The following is a 24027-nucleotide window of genomic DNA, read 5'->3' on the forward strand; positions in this document are numbered from 1 at the left end:
ATTTGCGGCGGCGTATCGTATCCCGTTTACGTTACGCCGCCGCAAGTTTCCAGCGTAAGTGCTTGATTCACAAAGCACTTGCGTGTAAACTTTTGGTGGCGTAGTGTAAAGCCGTACGGCGCAAGCCCGCCTAATTCAAATGGGGCGTGTACCATTTAAATTAGGCGCGTTCCCGCGCCGAACGTTCTGCGCATGCTCCGTTTGTAAATTTCCCGCCGTGCTTTGCGCGAAATGACGGCACCCCGACGTGTTTTTTGAACGGCGAGGTGCGTAGCGTACTTTCGTATTCCCGAACGTCTTACGCAAAAAAAAAAAAATTTAAAATTGGACGCGGGAACGACAGCCATACTTTAACATGGATGGTGTCATTTTACACCATCTAAATAGCACACTTAACTTTACGACGGGAAAAACCAATGTAAGAGAATACGACGAACGCGCGTACCTTCATGGATCGCCGTAAACAGCTAATTTGCATACCCGACACTGGAAAATGACGCAAACTCCACCCAGCAGCCGCCGGAGAATTACACCTACGATCCGAAGGCGTACGCCTGTCGGATCTATGCCAAAAGCCGTTGTATCTTGGTTTGAGGATTCCAAATCAAGATACAACGCGGCAAATCTTTAAATACGCCGGCGTATCAGTAGATACGCCGGCGTATTTCTGCTGTGAATTTGGCCCTTAGTATTTCTAAAGCAGGGGGGTGCTCAACCTTTTGAAGAGCGAGGGCCACTTAAGGCCCCTTTCACACTGCTGCGACTTGAAAGTCACGCGATAATTACAGCAATTTTACAGCCACGATTTCAGGGAATGCCTGTGTAAACTTGAGCTCTATGGACCTCAACTCGCATCAAAGTCAGACCAAAGTAGTGCAGGGATTACTTTGAAGTCGCACAGATATGAATGATACTTATTGAAAATCATGGGGTACGACTTGTCATGCGACTTTTCAGTCCCAAGTCACACAAGTGGGAAAGGGGCCAACGTGATTTGAGATCTGGTCACAGGCCACAATAATCTATGAGACTTTAACCCCCCCACCACCACAAATGTAAATGAGCCCTTACTGTTCTGAGCCTCCCAAAAGGCTGTTTTCACACTGATGTGCTGCTGCTTTCCTGCGGGTTAGCTGCAATTTGCTATTATGTCTTATGGGTGTGGTGCACTTTCTGAAAGCACACCAAACCTGCAGGCTATAATAGAAGTCTACGGCTGAGTGCAGCTAACCCACAGGAAAGTCGCAGGTGCACTGCGCTGTACCTGCAGATCAGTGTAAAAGCAGTCTAATAACCCCTTTTTAGAAGTGCAACTATGGCCATTGCAAAAGTGCAGTGTATGCGATATTTAATATACTGGCCTTTTCCTCCTCCTGCTTCTGCTAGCATCGCTCTTCAGGCCGCTATGATGTCCCAGGCGAAGTGCACTTGGTATTATAACTCTGCCTGGGACAGGACTCGGCGCTACAAAAGCAGCTCCTGCTCCCTCCATGGCCACCTGCTGTCTCCAGTGCTGGAATGCTGGTTGGCACCCCTTTGAACGTGATCTGGGCTTGATGACCTACTATTCCAGAGCATGGGCATGCCCTTCCATGGTGAGGTCGAGGGCCACATATGACTGGTTTCCTCCGCACTGGAATCGGATCGCAAAGTCACCTATGCGACACAATTCCTGCACCATTTGACAGTTCGCACTGTGATCTGAGAACCGATTTTGGAGGGGGTCATTAACTTTAAATTGGCAACCCCAGCGGTTCACAGATGTCAGTGTGAACCAGTACGCGATTCATGCAAAATGAAGGAAAAACTTTCTGGACAGCCACACTCCAAAAATAAATTGCTTTTTATTTTAAAACCAAAAAACACACAAAAAGCATGCCACAGCAGACGGGGTAAAAATCTGACGCGTTTCACACCAAACTTTATTGCTTATGAATAAGCACTAACGTTTGGTGTGAAATGCGTCAGCTTTTTACCCCGTCTGCTGTGGCATGCTTTTTGCGTGTTTTTTGATTTTAAAATAAAAGCAATTTATTTTTGGAGTGCGGCTGTCCAGAACGTTTTTCCTTCATTTTGCATCATTCCATGCATTGCCAGCACCTGTGGCTTTGGATCAGGTGAGGAAACTTTCTGATTAGTATCCTAGAGCAGTGATTTCTCTTTTTCACTACGTGATTCAGGTGCGATGCGGGAATCGCCACTGAATCGCAGGGTTTTCCAAATCGCACCAGTGTAAACCAAGACTCAAGGCTCAACTAATTGTTACCAATATTTAAATACTTGAATCTCCATGAACTCGCCACAGATCCACTTTAAATATTATTAAGCAAATCAAGTTTTCTCATCTTAAAACCATTTGTAAGAGAGGTCTGCTAGACCTGCTGAAATGGAACAAATGGCACGTTACTGATTTTCCCCCACCAGCTCTTGGACTAATAGTGTAATTAAGTAGAAGGCCAACTTGCATTACATCAGCCTAAAAACCCTAACTAAAGAATAGGAGGACTTTAAAAAGGTACATACATACATATATACACATTATATATATATATATATATATATATATATATAGTCAATATTTTATTCTACAAAATGTTAAAAAACATATATGGCATTAAAAAGACAGAAGTACTATATTTATATATATATATATATATATATATATATATATATAAACATTGCAAAAACATGGGATTGTATTGTATATAATTACTCCTCATCCCCGCCAGACTGGGGGGATGGATTGCTTGCTGTAAATTCAAGCAATCCACAGACGTTACAGCAAGCAATCCATCCCCCCAGTCTGGCGGGGATGAGGAGTAATTATATACAATACAATCCCACGTACTTGCAATGTTTATATATAGTACTTCTGTCTTTTTTAATGTCGTATATGTTTTTTTAACATTTGTAGAATAAAAAATTTACTTTTTATTTATATTTATATATATATATATATATATATATATATATATATATATATATATATATATATATATATATATATATATATATATATATATATATATTTATATATATATATTTATATATATATATTTATATATATATATTTATATATATATATTTTTATATATATTTTTATATATATATATATATATATATATATATTTATATATATATATATATATATATATATATATATATATATTTATATATATATATATATATATATATATATATTTATATATATATATTTTTATATATATATATATATTTATATATATTTATATATATATATTTTTATATATATATATATATATATATATATTTTTATATATATATATATATATATATATATTTTTATATATATATATATATATATATATTTATATATATATATTTTTATATATATATATATATATATATATATTTTTATATATATATATATATATATATATATATATATATATATATATATATATATATATATATATATATATATATATATATATATATATATATATATATATATATATATATATATATATATATATATACGGTACCTTTAGGGCTCATTTACACTTGCTTCGGCTTCAACACACATTAACGGCTAGTTTACACTTGCTTCAAAACATGGCTTTGGACATGCTAGTCAACAAAGCCCCTGTCACTAAATAAAATGGTTATCTTACAGTCCTGTTTAGGGCTCTTTCACACGTCCGTTCCGTTCGTCCGTTTTTTGGACGTCCGTTAACGGACCGCAATGCTTCCCTATGGGTTAATGTCCGTTAGCGGATGAGCATCCGCTAACGCATCCGTCTGCGTTAAGTTCCGTTTTTTTGGACGGAAGAAAACCCTATTTTTCTTCCGTCAAAAAAACGGAACGGACGAAAAACGGACGTTAGCGGATGATCCGTTTACCATCCGATCCGCTAACATCCGTTTTTCATCAAAATATGTAAAAAGCCCCAAAAAAAAAAAAAAACGGATGAAAAAACTGATGGAAAAACTGATGGAAAAACTGATGAAAAACTGACGGAAAACGGACGAAAAACGGACGGAAAAACGGATCAACTGATGAAAAAAAAACTGATCTAAAAAACTGAGCTGATGTGTGAAAGAGCCCTTACACCTTGCTTTTGCTCAAAAAAATATATACTCCATGTAGCTTTAGTAGTGCTTCAAATCCACTTCAATCTTTGTACTGCAAGTGCATTTAGAAGTTCAGTCGCTGTAAATCTGAGGGGAAGATTGAAATGAGGGGAAGCTCTGCTGATTTTGTCATCCAATCATGTGCAAGCAAAAATGCTATTTGTTTTATTTAACTTGCATGTCCCCCGTCGGATCTACAGAGACTGCACTTCCACTTGTAATGCAAAATGGAGTTGCCTTTAGTAAATAACCCCCTATGTGTCTTAAACAGGGGTCTTCAAACTACGGCCCTCCAGTTGTTCAGGAACTACAATTCCCATCATGCCTAGTCATGTCTGTGAATGTCAGAGTTTTACAATGCCTCATGGGACTACTTGTTCCGCAACAGCTGCAGGGCCGTAGTTTGAAGATCCCTGGTCTTAAATCTAGAAGGTCTCCTAAAGGCACTGGTTGCAGGTGCGATTCCTGTATCGGCATCCAGCCCGCAGATTGCAGGCTAGTGTGAACTGAGCCTTATGGAGAATTAATAAACTTGAATACTTTTTGACAGACACTTAATGAGGCTGAATATACCATGGCCTAGTTTCCTTACTCAGTGTCTGTGGATGTTCTGTTGTGTGCACTAGAGATTTTATCCTTATGGGTTTCTTCCAGAGCGGTATTTCTGTGGCAGACACTGCAGTTTAAAGCATATTGGCGCATATAAAAGCTTCTATATACATCTACCATATAGAAATAATGGTTTTGTACGTAGCATGGGGTAGTTTAGTCCCCACTTCATCAGAACTCACAAAAAAATCGCAAGTACCATTGGGCTATTTAACCAGTTCCCATCCTGCGGCCAACTATTTACGGCCGCAAGGTGGCTCTGATCTGCCGAGAGGCCGTCTATATACGGCCTCCGGCCGCACGTTACTGGGGGACGCGCGCCTGCCGCGTCACACTGGTGGCCGCGATGTCCGCCAGGCAACCGTAATCGGCAGTCACAAAGCCAGGGACGTGGAGCTCTGTGTGTAATGATGGGGTGTAAACACAGAGCTCCACGTCCTGTTAGGGAGAGGAGACCAATGGTGTGTCCCTTGTACATAGGGACAACCATCGGTCACCTCCCCCAGTCAGTCCCCTCCCCCCACAGTAAGAATCACTCCCAGGGTACACATTTAACCCCTTGATACCCCCTAGGGTTAACCCCTTCCCTGCCAGTCACATTTATTCAGGAATCAGTGCATTTTTATAGCACTGTTCGCTGTATAAATGTGAACGGTCCAAAAAATGTGTCAAGTGTCCGCCGTAATATCGCAGTCGTGCCAAAAATCGCAGATCGCCGCCATTACTAATAAAAAAAAAATAATTCTATCCCCTATTTTGTAGGCGTTATAACGTTTGCGCAAACCAAACACTATACCCTTTTTGCGATTTTTTTTTTTAACCAAAAATATGTAGAAGAATACGTATCGGACTAAACTGAAAAAAAAAATAGTTTTTTTTTTTTTAAATGGAATATTTATTATAGCAAAAAGTAAAAAATAGTGTTTTTTTCAAAACTGTCGCTCTATTTTTGTTTATAGTGCAAAAAATAAAAACCGCAGAGATCATCAAATATCACCAAAAGAAAGCTCTATTTGTGGGGAAAAAAAAGGACGCCAATTTTGTTTGGGAGCCAAGTCGCACGACCGCGCAATTGTCATTCAAAGCGTGACAGTGCTGAAAGCTGAAATTTCGCCTGGGCAGGAAGGGGGTATATGTGCCCAGTAAGCAAGTGATTAAAGAGGTACGCCATATAAACAATCCAATCGTTAAAAACATTGCAAAAAAAATTAAAATCATAAAACACATTCAATGTAACACATAAACATCAAGCATTGTGGGAATACACCCATCAGTAGTATAGATTAGAGCTGCATGATTAATCATTAAAAAAAAAAAATCGTGATCTCGATTCAACCCCCTCCTTACGATCTTTATGCAGAATTTCCAGATATATTCATGTAAGTGTAGAGATTTCTCTGCTCACTCAGCTGTCAAAAGAAAAGAAAAAAACAAAACAAAAACCGGGCAGTCTGCCAAGTTTTTCACAACATTGTCCAAGCTGGTAGGTAACTAGAAACAATGTAACTTTTCGCTCTTAGATCAAAGGGATGAACTTCGGTGTGTAAATGAGGGACATTTAATCACTTAAAAGACTAAACCTTTTTCTGACACTTGTTTCTTACAAAGTCAAAATCAGTATTTTTTGCTAGAAAATTACTCAGAACCCCCAAACATATATATATATTTAGCAGAGACCCTAGGGAATAAATAGCGATTGTTGTAATTGCACAGTGGTCTTTCAAATGCAATTTTTGGGGAAAAATACACTACAATGAATAAAAAAAAAAACTAAACAGTAAAGTTAGCCCAATTTTTTTTGTATAATGTGAAAAATTATGTTACGCCATGAGAATCGTGATCTTTATTCTAAGCCAAAAAATTGTGATTGTGATTCTCATTTTAGCCAGCATAGTGCAGCTCTACTATATATACACACGATTGTCACTGTGGTCACATTAGGGCCACACACGATTGTCACTGTGGTCACATTAGGGCCAAAACAACTAATCATTTTAAAAGCATGAACATGTTAGATATCCATTTACTCGGTGTGACATCATCCTTCACAATATAACAAAAATTGGGGTAAATATTGTGTTTTATTTTTTTAATCACTTGCCGACCTCCTCATGTACATTTACGTCAGCAGAATGGCACGGACATGCACATGTACGTACCGGTACGTCCTCTGCTTGACGTGGGTCGGGGGTCCGATCGGGACGGCGCGGCTATTCGTTTATAGCCGCCCCGTCGCGATCGCTCCCCGGAGCTGAAGAACGGGGAGAGCCGTATGTAAACACGGCTTCCCCGTGCTTCACTATGGCGGCGCATCGAACGAGTGATCCCTTTTATTAGGGAGACTCGATCGATGATGTCAGTCCTACAGCCACACCCCCCTACAGTTGTAAACACACACAAAGTGAACCCTAAATGTTACAGCGCCCCCTGTGTTTAACTCCCAAACTGCAACTGTCATTTTCACAATAAAGAATGCAATTTAAATGCATTTTTTGCTGTGAAAATGACAATGGTCCCAAAAATGTGTCAAAATTGTCCGAAGTGTCCGCCATAATGTCGCAGTCACAAAAAAAATCGCTGATCGCCGCCATTAGTAGTAAAAAAAATTAAAAAAATAAAAATGCAATAAAACTATCCTCTATTTTGTAAACGCTATAAATTTTGCGCAAACCAACCGATAAACGATTATTGCGATTTTTTTTTTTACCAAAAATATGTAGAAGAATACGTATCGGCCTAAACTGAGGAAAAAAAAAATTATATATGTTTTTGGGGAATATTTATTATAGCAAAAAGTAAAAAATATTGCATTTTTTTCAAAATTGTCGCTCTATTTTTGTTTATAGCGCAAAAAATAAAAACCGCAGAGGTGATCAAATACCACCAAAAGAAAGCTCTATTTGTGGGGGGAAAAAGGACACCAATTTTGTTTGGGAGCCACGTCGCACGACCACGCAATCGTCTGTTAAAGCGACGCAGTCCCGAACTGTAAAAACCCCTTGGGTCTTTAGGCAGCATATTGGTCCGGGGCTTAAGTGGTTAATTCATTAAAGTGTATATATATATTTTTTTCATTTGAAAGACCACTGCGCAAATACTGTGTGACATAAAATATTGCAATGATCAGCATTTTATTCCCTAGGGTCTCTGCTAAACACTGGGGCGTTGCGCTTCCGTTTTCCGCATTTTTGAAAAAAAAAAACACACACCTCCACATTCAAAATGTGTCAATAACACAGTGGTTTTTGAGACACACGTCTCGTGAAAAGCGCACAAACGCAGTAAAATTGCAGCAATCCTGTTTCACTATTGCTCATAATTTACTGTGCTATGTTTTTGTTCTTTTATCTGCTGAGATAACTAATAAAACTGTTATTTGAAAAAAAAAAAATGCGTTTTTGCTGCAGATCCGTGTGAAAGTAGCCCAAAAGTATCAGAGCTGTGGCGGCCTTTCTGTGGGTGAATGGGTCATTTCCAGTACAGGTGATATTGGCACAGCAACAGGCAAATGAGAAGTTACATGTTCATAATCCTTTTAATCCTTTTTCAGCCTACAAAATGTATGCTTTTCTATCGCCCTTATGTTATGTTTTATTGTTGGGATAGACAGAGCCAGACCATTCTATTCTATCACCATCCAGTGTGGAATGCAAAGCCAGCCTCTGTGTGGTTGGGAGGTTTAGCTGGCAGAGGAATTGTGGTGCAAAGTAATTCCAGTTATCAGTAGATTTGACTGTGGTATTCAATCAACCTTATTGAATGCCAGCCAAAACGAACATCTTTTACTTTGTATTTACCAGTGCCAAGAGCAAGATATGCCGCGCTGGTATATCCTCATCTTATTTTGTGCAGCAGGTGCATCTATTCAATCAAATTCACAATAATATACTGCAAATTGATTTCCCCCGGCTAGTCATTACCATCGTGCTCTGTTGTTTTCTGGAGAAAGTATAGGTGTAGTTTTGTACAGCGTTACAATTAACCTTCTGCCTTGAAAGGACCACTTAACATAAAGCAAAGATTATACTATGTTAACCACTTAAGCCCTGGACCATTTAGTAGCTAAAGGACCAGGCCACTTTTCGCGATTCGGCACTGCGTCGCTTTAACTGACAATTGTGCGGTCGTGCGACGTGGCTCCCAAACAAAATTGACGTCCTTTTTTCCCCACAAATAGAGCTTTATTTTGGTGGTATTTGATCACCTCTGCGGTTTTTATTTTTTGCACTATAAACAAAAATAGAGGGATAATTTGTAAAAAAAAAAAATCAATATTTTTTATTCTTTGCTACAATAAATATCCCCCAAAAAGATATAAAAAAAAATGTTTTCCTCAGTTTAGGCCGATACGTATTCTTCTACATATTTTTGGTAAAAAGATTGCACCAAAGTTTGAATGGTTTGAGCAAAAGTTATAGAGTCTACAAAATAGGAGAAAGTTTTATAGCATTTTTATTAATATATATATTTTTTTTTTACTAGTAATCACAGCGATCTGTGATTTTTATCGTGACTGTGACATTATGGCGGACACTTTTGACACATTTTTGGGACCATTGTCATTTTTACAGCAATCAGTACTTTAAAAATGCACGGATTACTGTGAAAATGACACTGGCAGTGAATGGGTTAACCACTAGGTGGCGCTGTAGGGGTTAGGTATTCCCTAAGGAGTGATTCTTACTGTGACACGTCACTGATCGTGATCCCGATGACAGGGTACACTATCAATGACAGTGTCACTAGGCAGAACGGGGAGATGTGTTTACACTAACATCTCCCCATTCTATCTCTTCGTGAGACGGTCGTGGGTATGCCCGCGGCGATCGAGTCCACGAAACCCGCTCACGGAGATTGCGGCGCGTGCGCGCCCCCTCAACAGTCGCTTTTTAAAGGGGACGCACAGGTACGTTCTGCTTGCCCGTGCCATGCTGCAGACGTATATCTGCGTGCGGCAGGCAGCAAGCGGTTAAAGAATATGAGAATAAAATGTTATTAGATTTAACAATGTGGGTGTTAAAGGGAGTAGAGCATGTTCATGTTACAACGCAATTTTTACTTTGGTTTAAGAATTAGCTCACTTTTCAGAATAAATGAAAACACTGTACACCCCCTCCCCCAGTTCTCACTGCAATTACCTCCATGGGTGAAGAGCTGTCAGTGCACACGCAGGTATTCTGGCGCCATCTTGACTAAGGGAAACTGGGGGCCAGTTTACTGCTGCGCTGCTTTGTGAATAGGTTGGCTGTGTGGGAAGGAGGGGGCAAACTAAAGGTGCCAAATGTGGCAGCAGAGAGGGGGAGGAGGCGGACAAGCAGAACGTCACCTTTTGGGTGGAGCTCCACTTTAACCGCTTGTGGGCCGCCCACTCTAGGTATACTGTGGCAGGGCAGCCGCTCTGTGCCAGATCACATACCTAGTACGTGATCTGAGGTGCGCGCCACCAGCGACCACCTTCTGCTGTGACTGGACACAGCGGGAGCCAATCAGCTGGTCTGGTGGACACGATGTCCGCCGGGACACGCTGATCATTTGGGAGATAAGCAGGAACACAGATCTTTATCTTCCTCCAGTCAAAGCAGCAACCCCCCCCAGTTAGCAAGCACTCCCTAGGAACACATTTAACCCTTTGATCGCCCCATATATTAATCCCTTTCCTGACAATGTCCTTTGTACAGTGACAGAGTGCATTTTATTTAGCACTGATCGCTGTATTAGTGTCACTGGTCCCAAAAATGTGTCAGTTAGGTGTCCGATTTGTCCGCCGCAATATTGCTCTCTATTGGTCTCTGATCGCCACCATTACTAGTAAAAAAAATAAAGAAAAATATCCCATAGTTTGTAGACTCTATGGCCCGGATTCAGATACAGATACAGATCCGCCGCCGTAAATTAGGGTGCAAGTTCCGTATTCAGAAAGAACTTGCGCCCTAAGTTACGGCGGCGTAACGTATGTGGTCCGGCGTAAGCCCGCCTAATTCAAATGTGGATGATGTGGGCGTGTTTTATTTAAATTAATTGTGACCCCACGTATCGGACGTTTTTTTGCGAACGGCGCATGCGCCGTTTGTGAAAGAGTCCCAGTGCGCATGCTCGAAATTACGCTGCAAATCGTCAATGCTTTAGACGTGAACGTAACTTACGTACAGCTCTATTCGCGAACGACTTACGCAAACGTCGTAAAATTTTCAAAATTCGAAGCGGGAACGACGTCCATACTTAACATAAGATACGCCTCATATAGCAGGGGTAACTATACGCCAGAAAAAGCCTAACGTAAACGATGTAAAAAAATGCGCCGGGCGGACGTACGTTTCTGAATTGGCGCATCTACCCAATTTGCATATTCCTCGCGTAAATATACTTAAGCGCCACCTAGCGGCCAACGTAAATATGCAGCCTAAGATACGACGATGTAAGACACTTACGCCGGTCGGATCTTAGGGAAATCTATGGGTAACTGATTCATGAATCAGTCGCATAGATACGACGGCGCTCATTCGGACTTACGACGGCGTATCTGGAGACACGCCATCGTAAGTCTCTCTGAATCTGGGCCTATAACTTTTGCGCAAACCAATCAATATACACTTATTGGGATTTTTGTTACCAAAAATATGTAACAGAATACATATTGGCCTAGATCAGTGGTTCTCAACCTTTCTGGTGCCGTGACCCCTTGATAAAGTTTCCCAAGTTGTAGGGACCCCTAACAATAACATTTTCCTAGCATAGGTTAGCACCCAAGGTAAGGCAAGTAACCTGCGCCCCTAACCCATGGACATATAGTGCTCCCCGAGTTACTTCCACTCGTACAATTTTAAAACTCCTTATGGTACATTTTCTCCTTACTTTACCTTTTATCTCTCTTTATCCTAATTTCTTGTTCCCCCCCATCCCTCTCTCTAACCGCCTTTCTTGTTCTTTCTCTTATTCTTTCTCTCCCCTTTTCTTTGCTCCTCCCTCTTCCATGTATTCTGCATTTTTTTCCTTCTCTTATTCCTTATAAAGGGGGGGGGGGGGGTTGGGATGAGTGGCAGTGCTGGGGAAAGTTCTGATCAGCCAACTTAGGTGCTCTTGATCAAGGTCTTCTGCTGATCTGAGAACTGTAGTGGGGACTTTTAAAGGCAAATATAATCCCAGTGTTACTCACTGTGTCTCTGGCTTCACTGTGTCTCTCACTTTGTGGTGTCTCGTAGCAGTGACACCTATGCCAAACTCAGGAGATAGAGTCTCCTTCAGCCCCTCCCACTTCACATTCCTCACCAGTCAGCGAACCTCTAGTCATTGCCCCCCAGCCATTTCCGTGAACTGAATGGGTAGCTGCGAAGAGGCCGAGTGGGCGGCCGCGGGCTCCAGGGACAGCCCTGCTAGTCAGCCACGAGAAGGCTGGGAGAGCGGTGCGGGCTCCAGGGACAGCCCTGCTAGTCAGCCACGAGAAGGCTGGGAGAGCGGTGCGGGCTTTGGGAACAGCCCAGGATTTGGTGACCCCTGGAAAATCGTCATTCGACCCCCAGGTTGAGAACCACTGTTCTAGATTGATGAAGAAAAAGTAAAAAAAAAATTCAAAATTATTGGTCTTTTTTTGTTAATACCGCAGAGGTGATCAAATACCAGCAAAAGAAAGCTCTATTTGTGGGGAAAAAAAATTACATACATTTTGTGTACAGTGTCACGCGACCAAGCAATTATCAGTTAGACCCCTTTCACACTGAGGAGTTTTTCAGGCGGTACAGCGCCAAAAATAGCGCTGCTATACCGCCTGAAAAACTCCTGCTCAGCCTTCTCAATGTGAAAGCCCGAGAGCTTTCACACTGAGGCGATGCGCTGGCAGGAGAGAAAAAAAATCTCCTGCCAGCAGCATTTTGGAGCGGTGAGAGGAGCGGCGTGTATATCGCTCCTTGCCATTTAAAACAATGGGAAACCGCAGCAATATCGCCCGCAATGCACCTCTACAGAGGCGCATTATGGGCAGTATTAACCCTTTATCGGCCGCTAGCGGGGGTTAATACCGCACCGATAGCGGCCGAATCCCGACAGTTTAGCGGCGCTATACCTCCACTACGGCTCCCGCCCCAGTGTGAAAGGGGCCTTAAAATAACGCAGTGCAGTATTGCAAAAAATGGTCTGGTCATAAAGGGGGGGTAAAGATGAAGTGGTTAAACAAGCTGCTAGCAGGTTTTCTGCAAGCTTCAAGTACTGTTGAAGCCTGCTAGCAGCTTGCTTAAAGTGGCAATCAACTCCCCCATTAGTATTTGTGTTCAACATTTAGAAACTGAAGATGAATGGTACTTTAAAAGCTTCAACAAAGCTTGCAGAAAGCTCTGCAAATGCTTTGTCAAAGCTTGCTGTCCACACTGCTCTTATACCAGCTGAAGCCCCTGCAAAACAGGCTTAAACCTCCCCTATTGTGTTTCTCAGAAAAACACTTCCAGCCCGTGTGCTCGGTCTGATAATGATCTTACTTACCGTGTCTGAAGCCTGAATGAAGTATCGGGCAGCACTCTAAACATGGATGAACTGGATTTACTGTAAAAGTTCTGCAGTATTTATATACATGAGTTTTCCTCCTAAACAATTTAAACCAATGTGGCGTTTTTGTACAGCTGCATTTTCTAGATAGTTGCATGTTGTATATTGAGCCTCCTATATAGTGTGCAAAGTTATTTTTTATTGTTGTATAACCAAACGGCACTGTGTTTTTAATATTGCTTTTTCTACATTGCAATGGGTACAGAAAATAAAAGACATTTTAATAAAGGCTTATTTAAAAAGACTTTGCAAAACTGGTACGAGAAGAGATTTTGTTAACACTCGTTTCCACCAGCGTGAGAACGTGCGTCTCTAATGCGGACAAAGTGTGCTTATTTTTTTTTTTTGTACAGTAAAAGGCTCTGAGAAGCAGCCAATGCCAATATTAATAAGAGGAAGCGGAGTTGCCTAGATCTGAGGTATGGGAGATTTCTTGTGGGAATTTGTGTCACCTCTTCACGCCCGGACAAGCTTGGCACGACCTCAACGCAAGCCTCTGCACAACTTGATCACGCCAATGTGCCTCAGTCTTTTTTTTTTTTTTTGGTGCGACTATCTCTAATGTGATGAGCATAAGTCATTTATCATGCCTAATAAATCTGTGTAGTGTTTATTACCAGCTATGTGTGGACTTTTTATTGTTCCCCAAGACCCCTTTCACACTGAGGCATTTTTACAGCATTTTAGTTTTAAAAATAGCGCTATTAAATGCTCATAAAATGCTCTCCATGCATCTCAATGGACCCTTTCACACTGAGTCCTGCAAGCAACATCTTTGGAGCAGCTTTTGGGCGCTGAAAAAAATGCTCCAAAAACGCCACTCTCCATTGAAATGAATTGAAAGCACTGAGGCACTGCAAAAACGCCCTAAAACCTTAGGGTCTTAGCGGTGCTTTACCAGCACATTGGGATTGCAGATGAGGCTTCACTCGAAAAACGCCCCAGTGTGAAAGGGGCCTTAGAGAATTTTAGCTGCTTTTCAAACACCAAGGATAACCGTGAACTAAAGACATGGCTCCCTGCAATACATTATTAAAGGGGACCACAGAATTTACAATACAGAAGGAATGGGAGGGCCCTGCTCATCGAGCTCACAATCTAAAGGGAGGGGGAGGTTGTACAAAAGGTAGTGCTGTAGGGGATGATCTGATGGAGGGGACTCAAGTACAGTTCTAAGGTGGAGGTGGGATAGGCTTCCCTAAATAAATGTGTTTTCAAGGATCGCCTAAAGGACAGGGTAGAAGCTGACCGGACATACTGGGGCGGGGAGTTCCAGAGGATCAGATATACAATATCTCACAAAAGTGAGTACACCCCTCACATCTTTGTAAATATTTTATTCTATCTTTTCATGTGACAACACTGAAGAAATGACACTTTGCTACAATGTAAAGTAGTGAGTGTACAGCTTGTATAACAGTGTAAATTTGCTGTCCCCTCAAAATAACTCAACACACAGCCATTAATGTCTAAACCGCTGGCAACAAATAAAAATATTGACACTTTGGGTCCAATTTGGTAATTTTCACTTAGGGGTGTACTTACTTTTGTTGCCAGCAGTTTAGACATTAAGGGCTGTGTGTTGAGTTATTTTGAGGGGACAGCAAATTTACACTGTTATACAAGCTGTACACTCACTACTTTACATTGTAGCAAAGTGTCATTTCTTCAGTGTTGTCACATGAAAAGATATAATAATATATTTACAAAAATGTGAGGGGTGTACTTACTAATAAGAATAATATAGATATGTGTGTGTGTATATTATTTATATATATATATATACACACACACAAATATTTAAATGTCGACAGTGCAAAGCAGATTGGCTGCTGCCATTGCCACGCTGGCTGCAATTATTTTAATACACTAAAAAGAAGTGCTAAAGACTTATTTTTCCTTAAAGTTCAAAAATCAGTCTTGCACAGGCTCCTCTCCTGTACTAAAAAATGTTCCCCTGATTTCACTGCACACTGTAAGCTTCTCACAATGTGCTTCAGATACTGCAGCAAGTCAAATAGAGCCTGGCTGGGGGCAAGCATCATCTAGCTCAGGCGGCTCCAAACTTTCAAAACAAAGGGCCAGTTTACTGTCCTTCAAACTTTAACCACTTCCCACCCGGTCAATAGCAGATTGACGTCTGGGAAGTGGTTCTGAAATCCTGACTGTAGTCTATTGACGTTCTGCAGGATTTCATGCCCGCACGCGCCCGTGGGGGCGCGCAGTGCGGCGATCGGTGATGCGGGGTGTGAGTCTGACACCCTGCATTTTCGATCTCGGTAAAGAGCCTCCGGTGGAGGCTCTTTACCACGTGATCAGCCGTGTCCAATCACGCTGATCACGATGTAAACAGGAAGAGCCGTTGATGGCTCTTCCTCACTCGCGTCTGACAGACGCGAGTAGAGGAGAGCCGATCAGCGGCTCTTCTGACAGGGGGGGGTTCGCGCTGATTGTTTATCAGCGCAGCCCCCCCTTGGATCGCCACACTGGACCACCAGGGAAGGGCAAAAAATAAATAAAAAAGTCAGTAAAAAAAATAAAGATGCCAGTCAGTGCCCACAAATGGGCACTGACTGGCAACATGTATCCATCAGTGCCACCCCACAGTGTCCCTCAGTGCCACCCCACAGTGCCCATCCATGCCCAGTGCCCATCTGTGCCACCCATAAGTACCCATCAGTGCCGCCCATGAGTGCCCATCAGTGACACCTCATCGGTACCCATCAGTACTTCCTTTATCGATGTCCATCAGTGCCATCTCATCGGTGGCCATCAGTGCCGCCATATCAGTGCCCGTAATTGTAAGAGAAAACTTACTTATTTACAAAAAAAATTTACAGAAAAAAATAACGTAATTTTTTTTCAAAATTTTCAAAATTTTCTGTCTTTTTTTTTTTTTTTTTAAATCACAGAGGTGATCAAATACCACCAAAAGAAAGCTCTATTTGTGGGGAAAAAAGGAAGCCAATTTTGTTTGGGTACAGTGTAGCATGACTGCGCAATTGCCATTCAGAGTGCGACAGCGCTGAAAGCTGAAAATTGGCTTGGGCGGGAAGGTGCGTGAGTGCCTGGTATGGAAGTGGTTAAGGGGGCCAGTGAGAGTAGAAAATGCACCAGCATTAGTGGGTGGTCAGTGGAAGTAAAAAAAAAAAAAAAAAAACTTACATTGTGTCAGTGGAAAGAATAGTGCCCCCCCACCTAAACTCTTAAAGCTGCAAGATGAACCAAGCAATGGGGCTTAAAAAGCAGCAGACACCACGTGGTTGGTTTGTAGGAGGGTTAGGCTATGGTTGCAGCTCTCAATATAAACGTTATGCCTGGAATTGCATTTGAGCTTCTCATGTGAGATTCTGTTTAAAAGGTAAGGAACATGGAACTATCTCTCACAAAATATGCCAAAACTTTCATAGATTATGAAAACAGACAGTAGATTTTAAAGTAAAGCTATTGGCGAGACATTTTTCATTTTGGATAGAGTAAGGGAGGGTTAAAACCCATCAGGATTTATTTTTTTTCCCCGTCATCCCATTGCGCAGATTTCCCTTCACTTCCTGTCCCATAGCCAAACAGAAAGTGAGAGGAAATCCCTGAAATTAGGGGAATTCTTTGGGGACCCCCGGATCATCAGAACTAGTGACCCCATTAGAAGATTCCCCCTCTATTACTTTTCTGGGGACAACACAAAATTTGTGATTTTCTTTTACTTTCAATGAGAATAGTAAACAGGACAAACAGAGAGAGAGAGAGAGAATCTCTTTAACGGGATCACAGATTGCAATAAAATCTGACAGGGGTTCTAATCCCCTTCCATTCTGTCCAAAGCTAAAAAAAAAAAAAAAAAAAAAGTTATGCCTTTAGTTATACTTTAACTTAATCTACTACATAAAGACATGCCTTTTAAAGGGTTTCCCAATCATGTCATTACTTCAAATTTCTCCTGGAAATAAGGAAAGCCAACATAAATCCTATTCGTTCCTCATGCAGTGTGAGCTCTCCTGCCGCTAGGAGGTCTCAGTTCCTTTCAGACGGGCGATCCAATCAGGTCTGCCTGTCAGGTGGACCTGATCGGAAGGTCATATTCATCCCTATAGACAGGCAGGTGTCCGTTTACACCCAGCTGCCTCCAGGACTGATCAAGTCTGCTAAATAAATGTGATAGGACCCCGTCCTCTTCCGTTTAGGAGGAGTGGATCACAGGTATTCAGAGGCACATCGCTGCCGTTACTCCCGGGCCCACCTACAGAGCAAAGCAGGGTCTGCCCATGTCGGCTCTGCAGATACTGAGTGGACACAGATGTGTCCCCCGTCCGCTATGATCAGATCAGCTGATCACAATGGAATCCGCCCCCTGTGTGAAAGGACTCTGAGGCCTGGTTCACACCTATGCATTTTTTTTTAGTGCATTTTGAGTTTTGCAGAAACATACTACAGTCCATTTAACATGGTTTCCTATGGGTCGCGTTCACATCTATGCATTTTATGAAACTTTTTTTTTCCTATTTTTGGTTCCATAGACTTCAATGGGTCAAAAACATGCATTGAAAAAGCAAAATGTACCTGGAATATGCAAAGTGCAACCTGCATAGGTATGAACCAGGCCTTAGGTAGGGCATTGCTCTAAACAACAGAAATTGTTGAGCAAATGAAGGGTCAGGTATTGGTCACTGACACACAGGTACCCACTGGGGGTACATTAGTTAATTTGTTAAAAGTGTTTTCATTGGTCAGCAAAGTGTAAGGGCTCTTTCACACGGGCGGCCCGTTCAGGTCCGCCTGCCAGTTTTTTAGGCGGACCTGAACGGGCGCTCCGTGGTCCTCTATGGAGCAGCGGATGTCAGCGGTGACATGCTCGCTGACATCCGACCCGCTCCGATCCGCCAAAGTGTGACAGAGGAAAAACCTACTTTTCCATCCGTCTAGGGGATCGGTCCGTGTTCATCCGATCCCCCCATAGAGGAGAGCGGAGAAAAGACAGGGCGGTCCCTGCACAGTGAGCGGGGACCGCCCTGTCATCCGCCGGCTCAGCGGGGATCAACAGAGCGATCCCCGCTGAGCATACGGAGGTTCATTACTGATCCGCCCCGTGTGAAAGGGGCCTTAGTGAGTATAGACAACTGCTTACAATGTTCATAATACTTACACTGACACGAAAACAATTTCCAAGAATTACTAAATGCCAAGGTGAAGAAAGATGCAATGGTAGACTTACGAGAAAAGCAATTGATTATTGGACAGAAGCAATGCCAATATACAGGTTAACATAAAACAAACATACTGCCCTAAAGAATCTGCATGAATGACTCACCTGCCAAGGTCTGTCCCAGTCTAAAGGAATAGGAAATGCCCCCAACCAGGCACCAACCACACTACAGATGGTTGTGATCTGAAGACTGTGATCCCATACGGACATTGCCCTAAGAATCAAATGTAAATAGACATACATTTTACTGTCTTGCAGCATTTTTGCAGGCTCTGAGGTTTTCATATACATAGTTATATATAGTAGGTAAGGTTCGATAAAGACAATAGTCCATCCAGTTCAACCTGTGTAGGTGTGTATGTATGCACCATGAGGGGTACCGTCAATAAAAGCATACCCCCACTTCATTTAAAGTAAACCTTTGCTAAGTGAAATATGAATGTCAACCTCCTGACAGTTATTCTGACCCTCGGGCTTCAATATGTTGAGTCACTGACAAGGAACAAGGACGCAGATCAAGAAAGTTAGGGTCTAGATAGCAGTCCTCATCTGTATACTTATTCTGGGCACATATTGCATGATTGTTTGCATAAAACAAATATTTAGCATTTAAATATCAGGAAAATTATTTAAAAAAAAATTACGACTTACCCATCCTTACTGAATACTCTGACCCAAGCATGAAAATTTGGTCCAAGAATGCACAGACAGCGTGACGTTGTGAAGGATGACAACAAAACCGCAAAAAAGAAGGTTTCTCCCACCGATCTGTAACATAATGTGAAGAGTCAGCTGGAGAGTGAAATTACAATACAAACCAATCGCATTTTTTTTTTGTAAAAGATGTAAGATCACTGAGCCAAAGAAAACTTGGACAGCTGCACTCCAAAAAACTTTCCTTTTATTTAAAACAGGTCACAAAAAATACATGCCACAGCAAAAAATAGAACAGAATCTGACGCGTTTCACACTGTAGCTCAGTGCTTAGTCATATGCTCTGTAATCATGTTTGTCACAGCACAGTGGGGGTTATTTAATAAAGGCAAATCCACTTTGCACTGCAAGTGCACTTGGAATAGCAGTCGCTTTAGATCGCAGCTGAAGATCTGAAATGAGGGGAAGCTCTGCCGATTTTATCATCCAATCATGTGCAAGCTAAAATGATGTTTTTTATTTTCCTTGCATGTCCCCCTCAGATCTACAGTGACTGCACTTCAGTAAAATTAGAAGAGAAGCGGTTTAACCTTAAAGCGGAAGTTTTGGGTGAAACTTTGCTTTAAGTGCTGGCGACCCCCTGACATGGCACATTTGGCATGTCATTTTTTTTGGAGGGGAGCAGTTACCCTGTTTTACAGGCACCCAGCTCCCACTTCTTCCCCTTGCGCTGCGGCATTGGAAGGAAGATCACCTCTCCCACCTCACTCCCTGCAATCTTCTGGGACACGTCACAGGTCCTAGAAGATTGCCCGGCCATTCACAATGCGGCTCGTGCCTGGCAGTGAAGCCACAGCCGGGCGCCCACAGTTGGAATGCCGGTGCTGTGGAGAAGATGGGCAGAGGAGAGGGGCTTTGTGCGCCCACATCGCTGGACTGTGGGACAGGCGAGTGTCTGATTATTCAGCCATCGGGGATTACTTTAAGCAGATGCCGAATCACCCAGAGAAAAATGATATCAGAGTTATGGCAGCTGGTTGCTGCCACAACTTGGATATTAAACATCAAAGTAATGACATATATATATATATATATATATATATATATATATATATATATATATATATATATATATATATATATATATATATATATATATATATATATATATATATATATATATATATATATATATATATACACACTGTGGGCGGTCGGCAAGTGGCTAGTAATATTTTTTCTCCCCTCCGTCGTGCTTTGACTATTCTACTAGAAGCATTAAAGGGGTTGTAAAGGTAAAAGTTTTTTCACCTTAATGCATCCTATGCATTAAGGTGAAAAAATATCCGACGGTACCGCCCCCCCCCCCCCCCCCCCCCCCTCACCCCAGTTTTACTTACCTCACCCCTCGAAAGTCCCACGCGCGTCCCCGTGATCCTCTTCGGTTCCCAGCCTGGCCGTTGATTGGCTAGGCTGGACGGATTGATAGCAGCGCAGCCATTGGCTGGCACTGCTGTCAATCACAGCGGATGACGCGGCTCGCCGGGGGGCGGGCCGAGTGATACAGTCGGCAGCTATGCCCGCCGCTGTATTACGGGAGCGCGCCCGCAAAAGCTTTCCACCATGCGAGCTCGCTCGCATGAAGGTGGAAAGCTCTTGCGCGGAGGAGCCGAGACAGCCGCCGAGGGACCCCAGAAGACCGGATTCGGGGACACTCTGTGCAAAACGAGCTGCACAGTGGAGGTAAGTATAAAATGTTTTTTCCTGATAAAGGCATATAATACAGGAAGATTTCTGCATAGGAACTGATATAAAGACGACTCCTGGAGCTGTAGAAGCTTTCATGGCATCGCTGTCTGGCAGGTAGCTAGACGGATTGTGCGCATTTAAAGGGATAATTTCTTTTAAACAAAACCGCGGCAGCTCCTTTTCCACTCTCCTTTTCATTCTGCACCTCTAGTTTACAGAATACATGTGATGTACAGAGATAATGATTTCAGGACTGCTAAATAAAAACAATACTCACTCTACAAGAGGTGCTCCATACAAAACTATAATCCCATGAAACAGCAGACAGGAAGCTAAGAAATATAGGCAGGATCTATACAGTTTATTGACCTGCAAAACAGAATAACTAATTAGATAAAGTAAAGCTAAATATTTCAATAAACAAACCTTAATTAAAGGAAAATTGTCAGGACAAAAAAACATGGAGGATGTCACCAGATTGGCTGAAGATTGTTAGGAGGGCTTTCCTGACCATGAAATACAAGGCACCACTAAGTGAGGTACTTGTGATCACTCAGACCTTTCACACCGGGGCTTTACAGGTGCTATAACAGTGCTTTTTGGTCGATAGCAGGTGCTTTTAACCCCCGCTAGCAGCCGAGGAAAGGGTTAATAGTGCCCGTGTTGTGGAGCTGGAAAAGCACTTTGGCAGCGCTGTCCATTCATTACAATGGGCAGGGCGGTGCGGGAGCGGTGTATACACCACTCCCGCACCACCCCCAAGTATGCTGCCGGCAGGACTTTTTTTCCCCGTCCCGCAAGCGCACCGCCCCAGTGTGAAAGTACTCAGGCTTTCACACTGGGGTGGTTTGAGAGAGGCACTTTACAAGCGCTTTTTGTTAGCACTAAAATGCCTGAAAAGTGCTCCAGTGTGAAAGGGGTCTAAATACACTCATTAGGGGAGATTTACTAAAACTGGAGCTCACAGAATCTGGTGCAGCTCTGCATGTTATCCAAACAGCTTTTAACTTTAGGCTGTTAAATTAAAGTGTTACTAAACCCAGGACTCTGCATTTACTATATCTTGTCTCCCACAGTACACAGAACATGGAAATGCAATTCGTTTAGTAAATATAAACTGCTAAAGACCATTTTTCATCAGCAGTATATAGCAGTCTTGTGACTTCTATCGGTGTCTGGTTAAAGCTTGTAAGAGGAGTTTTCATATTGCACTGGCTGTCCTATCAGGATGCGGGACCCCTGACCCACTACCTGGACAGCGCCGATTGGCCCTGTGCTGATCACATGCACCCTCCTCTTTGCACCAGGAGGAATATTGAGCATATATGGGACACTTAACAACTATTAGCTAGATTCAGAGAGAGTTACGGCGGTGTATCAGTAGATACGTCGTCGTAACTCTGAATCTACGTTGTTGTAAATTTAAGCGTATTCTGGAAACCAGATACGCTTAAATTAGGCTAAGATACGAGCGGCGTAAGTCTCTTACGCCGTCGTATCTTAGGGTGCATATTTACGCTGGCCGCTAGGTGGCGCTTCTGTTGTTTGCAGCGTCGAATATGCAACTGAGCAAGATACGCCGTTTTACGAACGTACGTGCGCCCGTCGCAATTAGTTATGCTGTTTACGTAAGAGATACGCGGGCGTAAAGATTAAGCTGCTCCCTAGGTGGCGCAGCCCATGCAAGGTATGGACTCTTTTTACGTCGTTTGCGTAAGTCGTACGCGAATAGGGCTGTGCGTAAGTTACGTTCACGTCATAGGCAGTGTTCGACGTATCTTAGGCATTCTATCCGACGCATGCGCACTGGGATATGTCCATGGACGGCGCATGCGCCGTTCGTTAAAAACGTCAATCACGTCGGGTCATGGTTAATTTACATAAAACACGCTCACCTCTTCACAATTTAAATTAGGCGCGCTTACGCCGGCCCATTTACGCTACGCCGCCGTAACTTAGGAGGCAAGTGCTTTGTGAATACAGCACTTGCCTCTCTGACTTACGGCGGCGTATTGTAAATACGATACGCCGGGTCAAAATTAAGCCGCCCTACCTGAATCCAGCTATATATTTATATTGCAGTTAGTTAATTCTCACTGGATTAAAATGTATTTGATTACCTACACACATTACACTGTATAGCACTGCAACGTTTTTTTGCTTTGATAGTTATAGGCAAAACTGGTTTTGTATTTTTGTTTGGTTTTGGATAGAGTGCAGATGGATTAGAATACCTGTTGGGTTTTTATTACTGTCTGTGTGCCCCCCCCCCCCCATTAAGGAGATTCACCCTTTCTCTTTGGCCCCTTTACCACTACTGTTGAAAGTGAAAGTAAAAGAAAATTCAGAAATGGGTTGTCCCCAAAATAGTAATGGAGGGAAAATCTTCCAATTTGCACACTAGTTTTGGTGACCTGCAGCGCCCCAAGAGATTTCCTTAATTTGTCAGGATTTCCTCTCACTTCCTGTAGCTATGGGACAAGAAGTGAAGGGAAATCTTCCCAATTGGACACAGATGGCAAAAAAAAAAAAAAGAGGGGTTACAACTCCCTTATACAAAATGAAAGAAAATACATTGCGCCAATATTTTATACTTTTACATCACAGTTAACACGGAGTAAAGCCTGGTGCATACAGGAAGCTTTTCCTTTCATTCCACCCAGCGGGCTGAAAAAAAAAAACCTGAGCAGGTTGCTGTACTAACTATCCAATGTTAGTACCAAGATCTCCCCCATTGTGCTATTGTGTTCTGTGTCCCCCACCCATCAGAGCACGCCGGTTAGCACTCGCAGCCAATGGCTACAGGTACTGATCAGACACCAATTGGCTGCTGGTATTCCACATGGGCCGAAAGTTGGCTGGAAACTGCCAAACCAACTGTGTGCCTTGCTTTAGGCTTTAACCACTTGCGGCCCGCCAATGACAAATTGACGTTGGCAAAGTGGTTGTAGAATCCTGAGTGGACGTCATATGACGTCCTCAGGATTTTGAGCCGCTGGGCGCCCCCCGGGGGCGTGCATCGCGGCGATCGTTATTGCAGGGTGTCAGTCTGACACCCCACAACACCGATCAAGGTAAAGAGTCTCTCACGGAGACTCTTTACCATGTGATCAGCTGTGTCCAATCACGGCTGATCACGATGTAAACAGGAAAAGCCGGCAATCGGCTTT

At 42.5% G+C, this 24027-nt stretch overlaps 1 protein-coding gene across 1 annotated transcript in view; it reads right to left on the minus strand.

Annotated features, from left to right (window-relative positions):
- PIGF (phosphatidylinositol glycan anchor biosynthesis class F) overlaps positions 1-24027 on the minus strand; it is a 29357-nt gene that overhangs the window by 1091 nt on the left and 4239 nt on the right. Inside the window, exons 3-5 of the mRNA XM_040351561.1 lie at positions 21135-21226; positions 19106-19222; positions 18560-18668 (exon numbers count right to left, since the gene is read on the minus strand). Coding sequence (XP_040207495.1) covers positions 18560-18668; positions 19106-19222; positions 21135-21226 — 318 coding nt within the window. The remainder of the gene's footprint in view (positions 1-18559; positions 18669-19105; positions 19223-21134; positions 21227-24027) is intronic.

The sequence above is a fragment of the Rana temporaria genome, chromosome 4 (assembly GCF_905171775.1).
Source record: "Rana temporaria chromosome 4, aRanTem1.1, whole genome shotgun sequence".
Classification (NCBI taxonomy): Eukaryota; Metazoa; Chordata; class Amphibia; order Anura; family Ranidae; genus Rana; species Rana temporaria.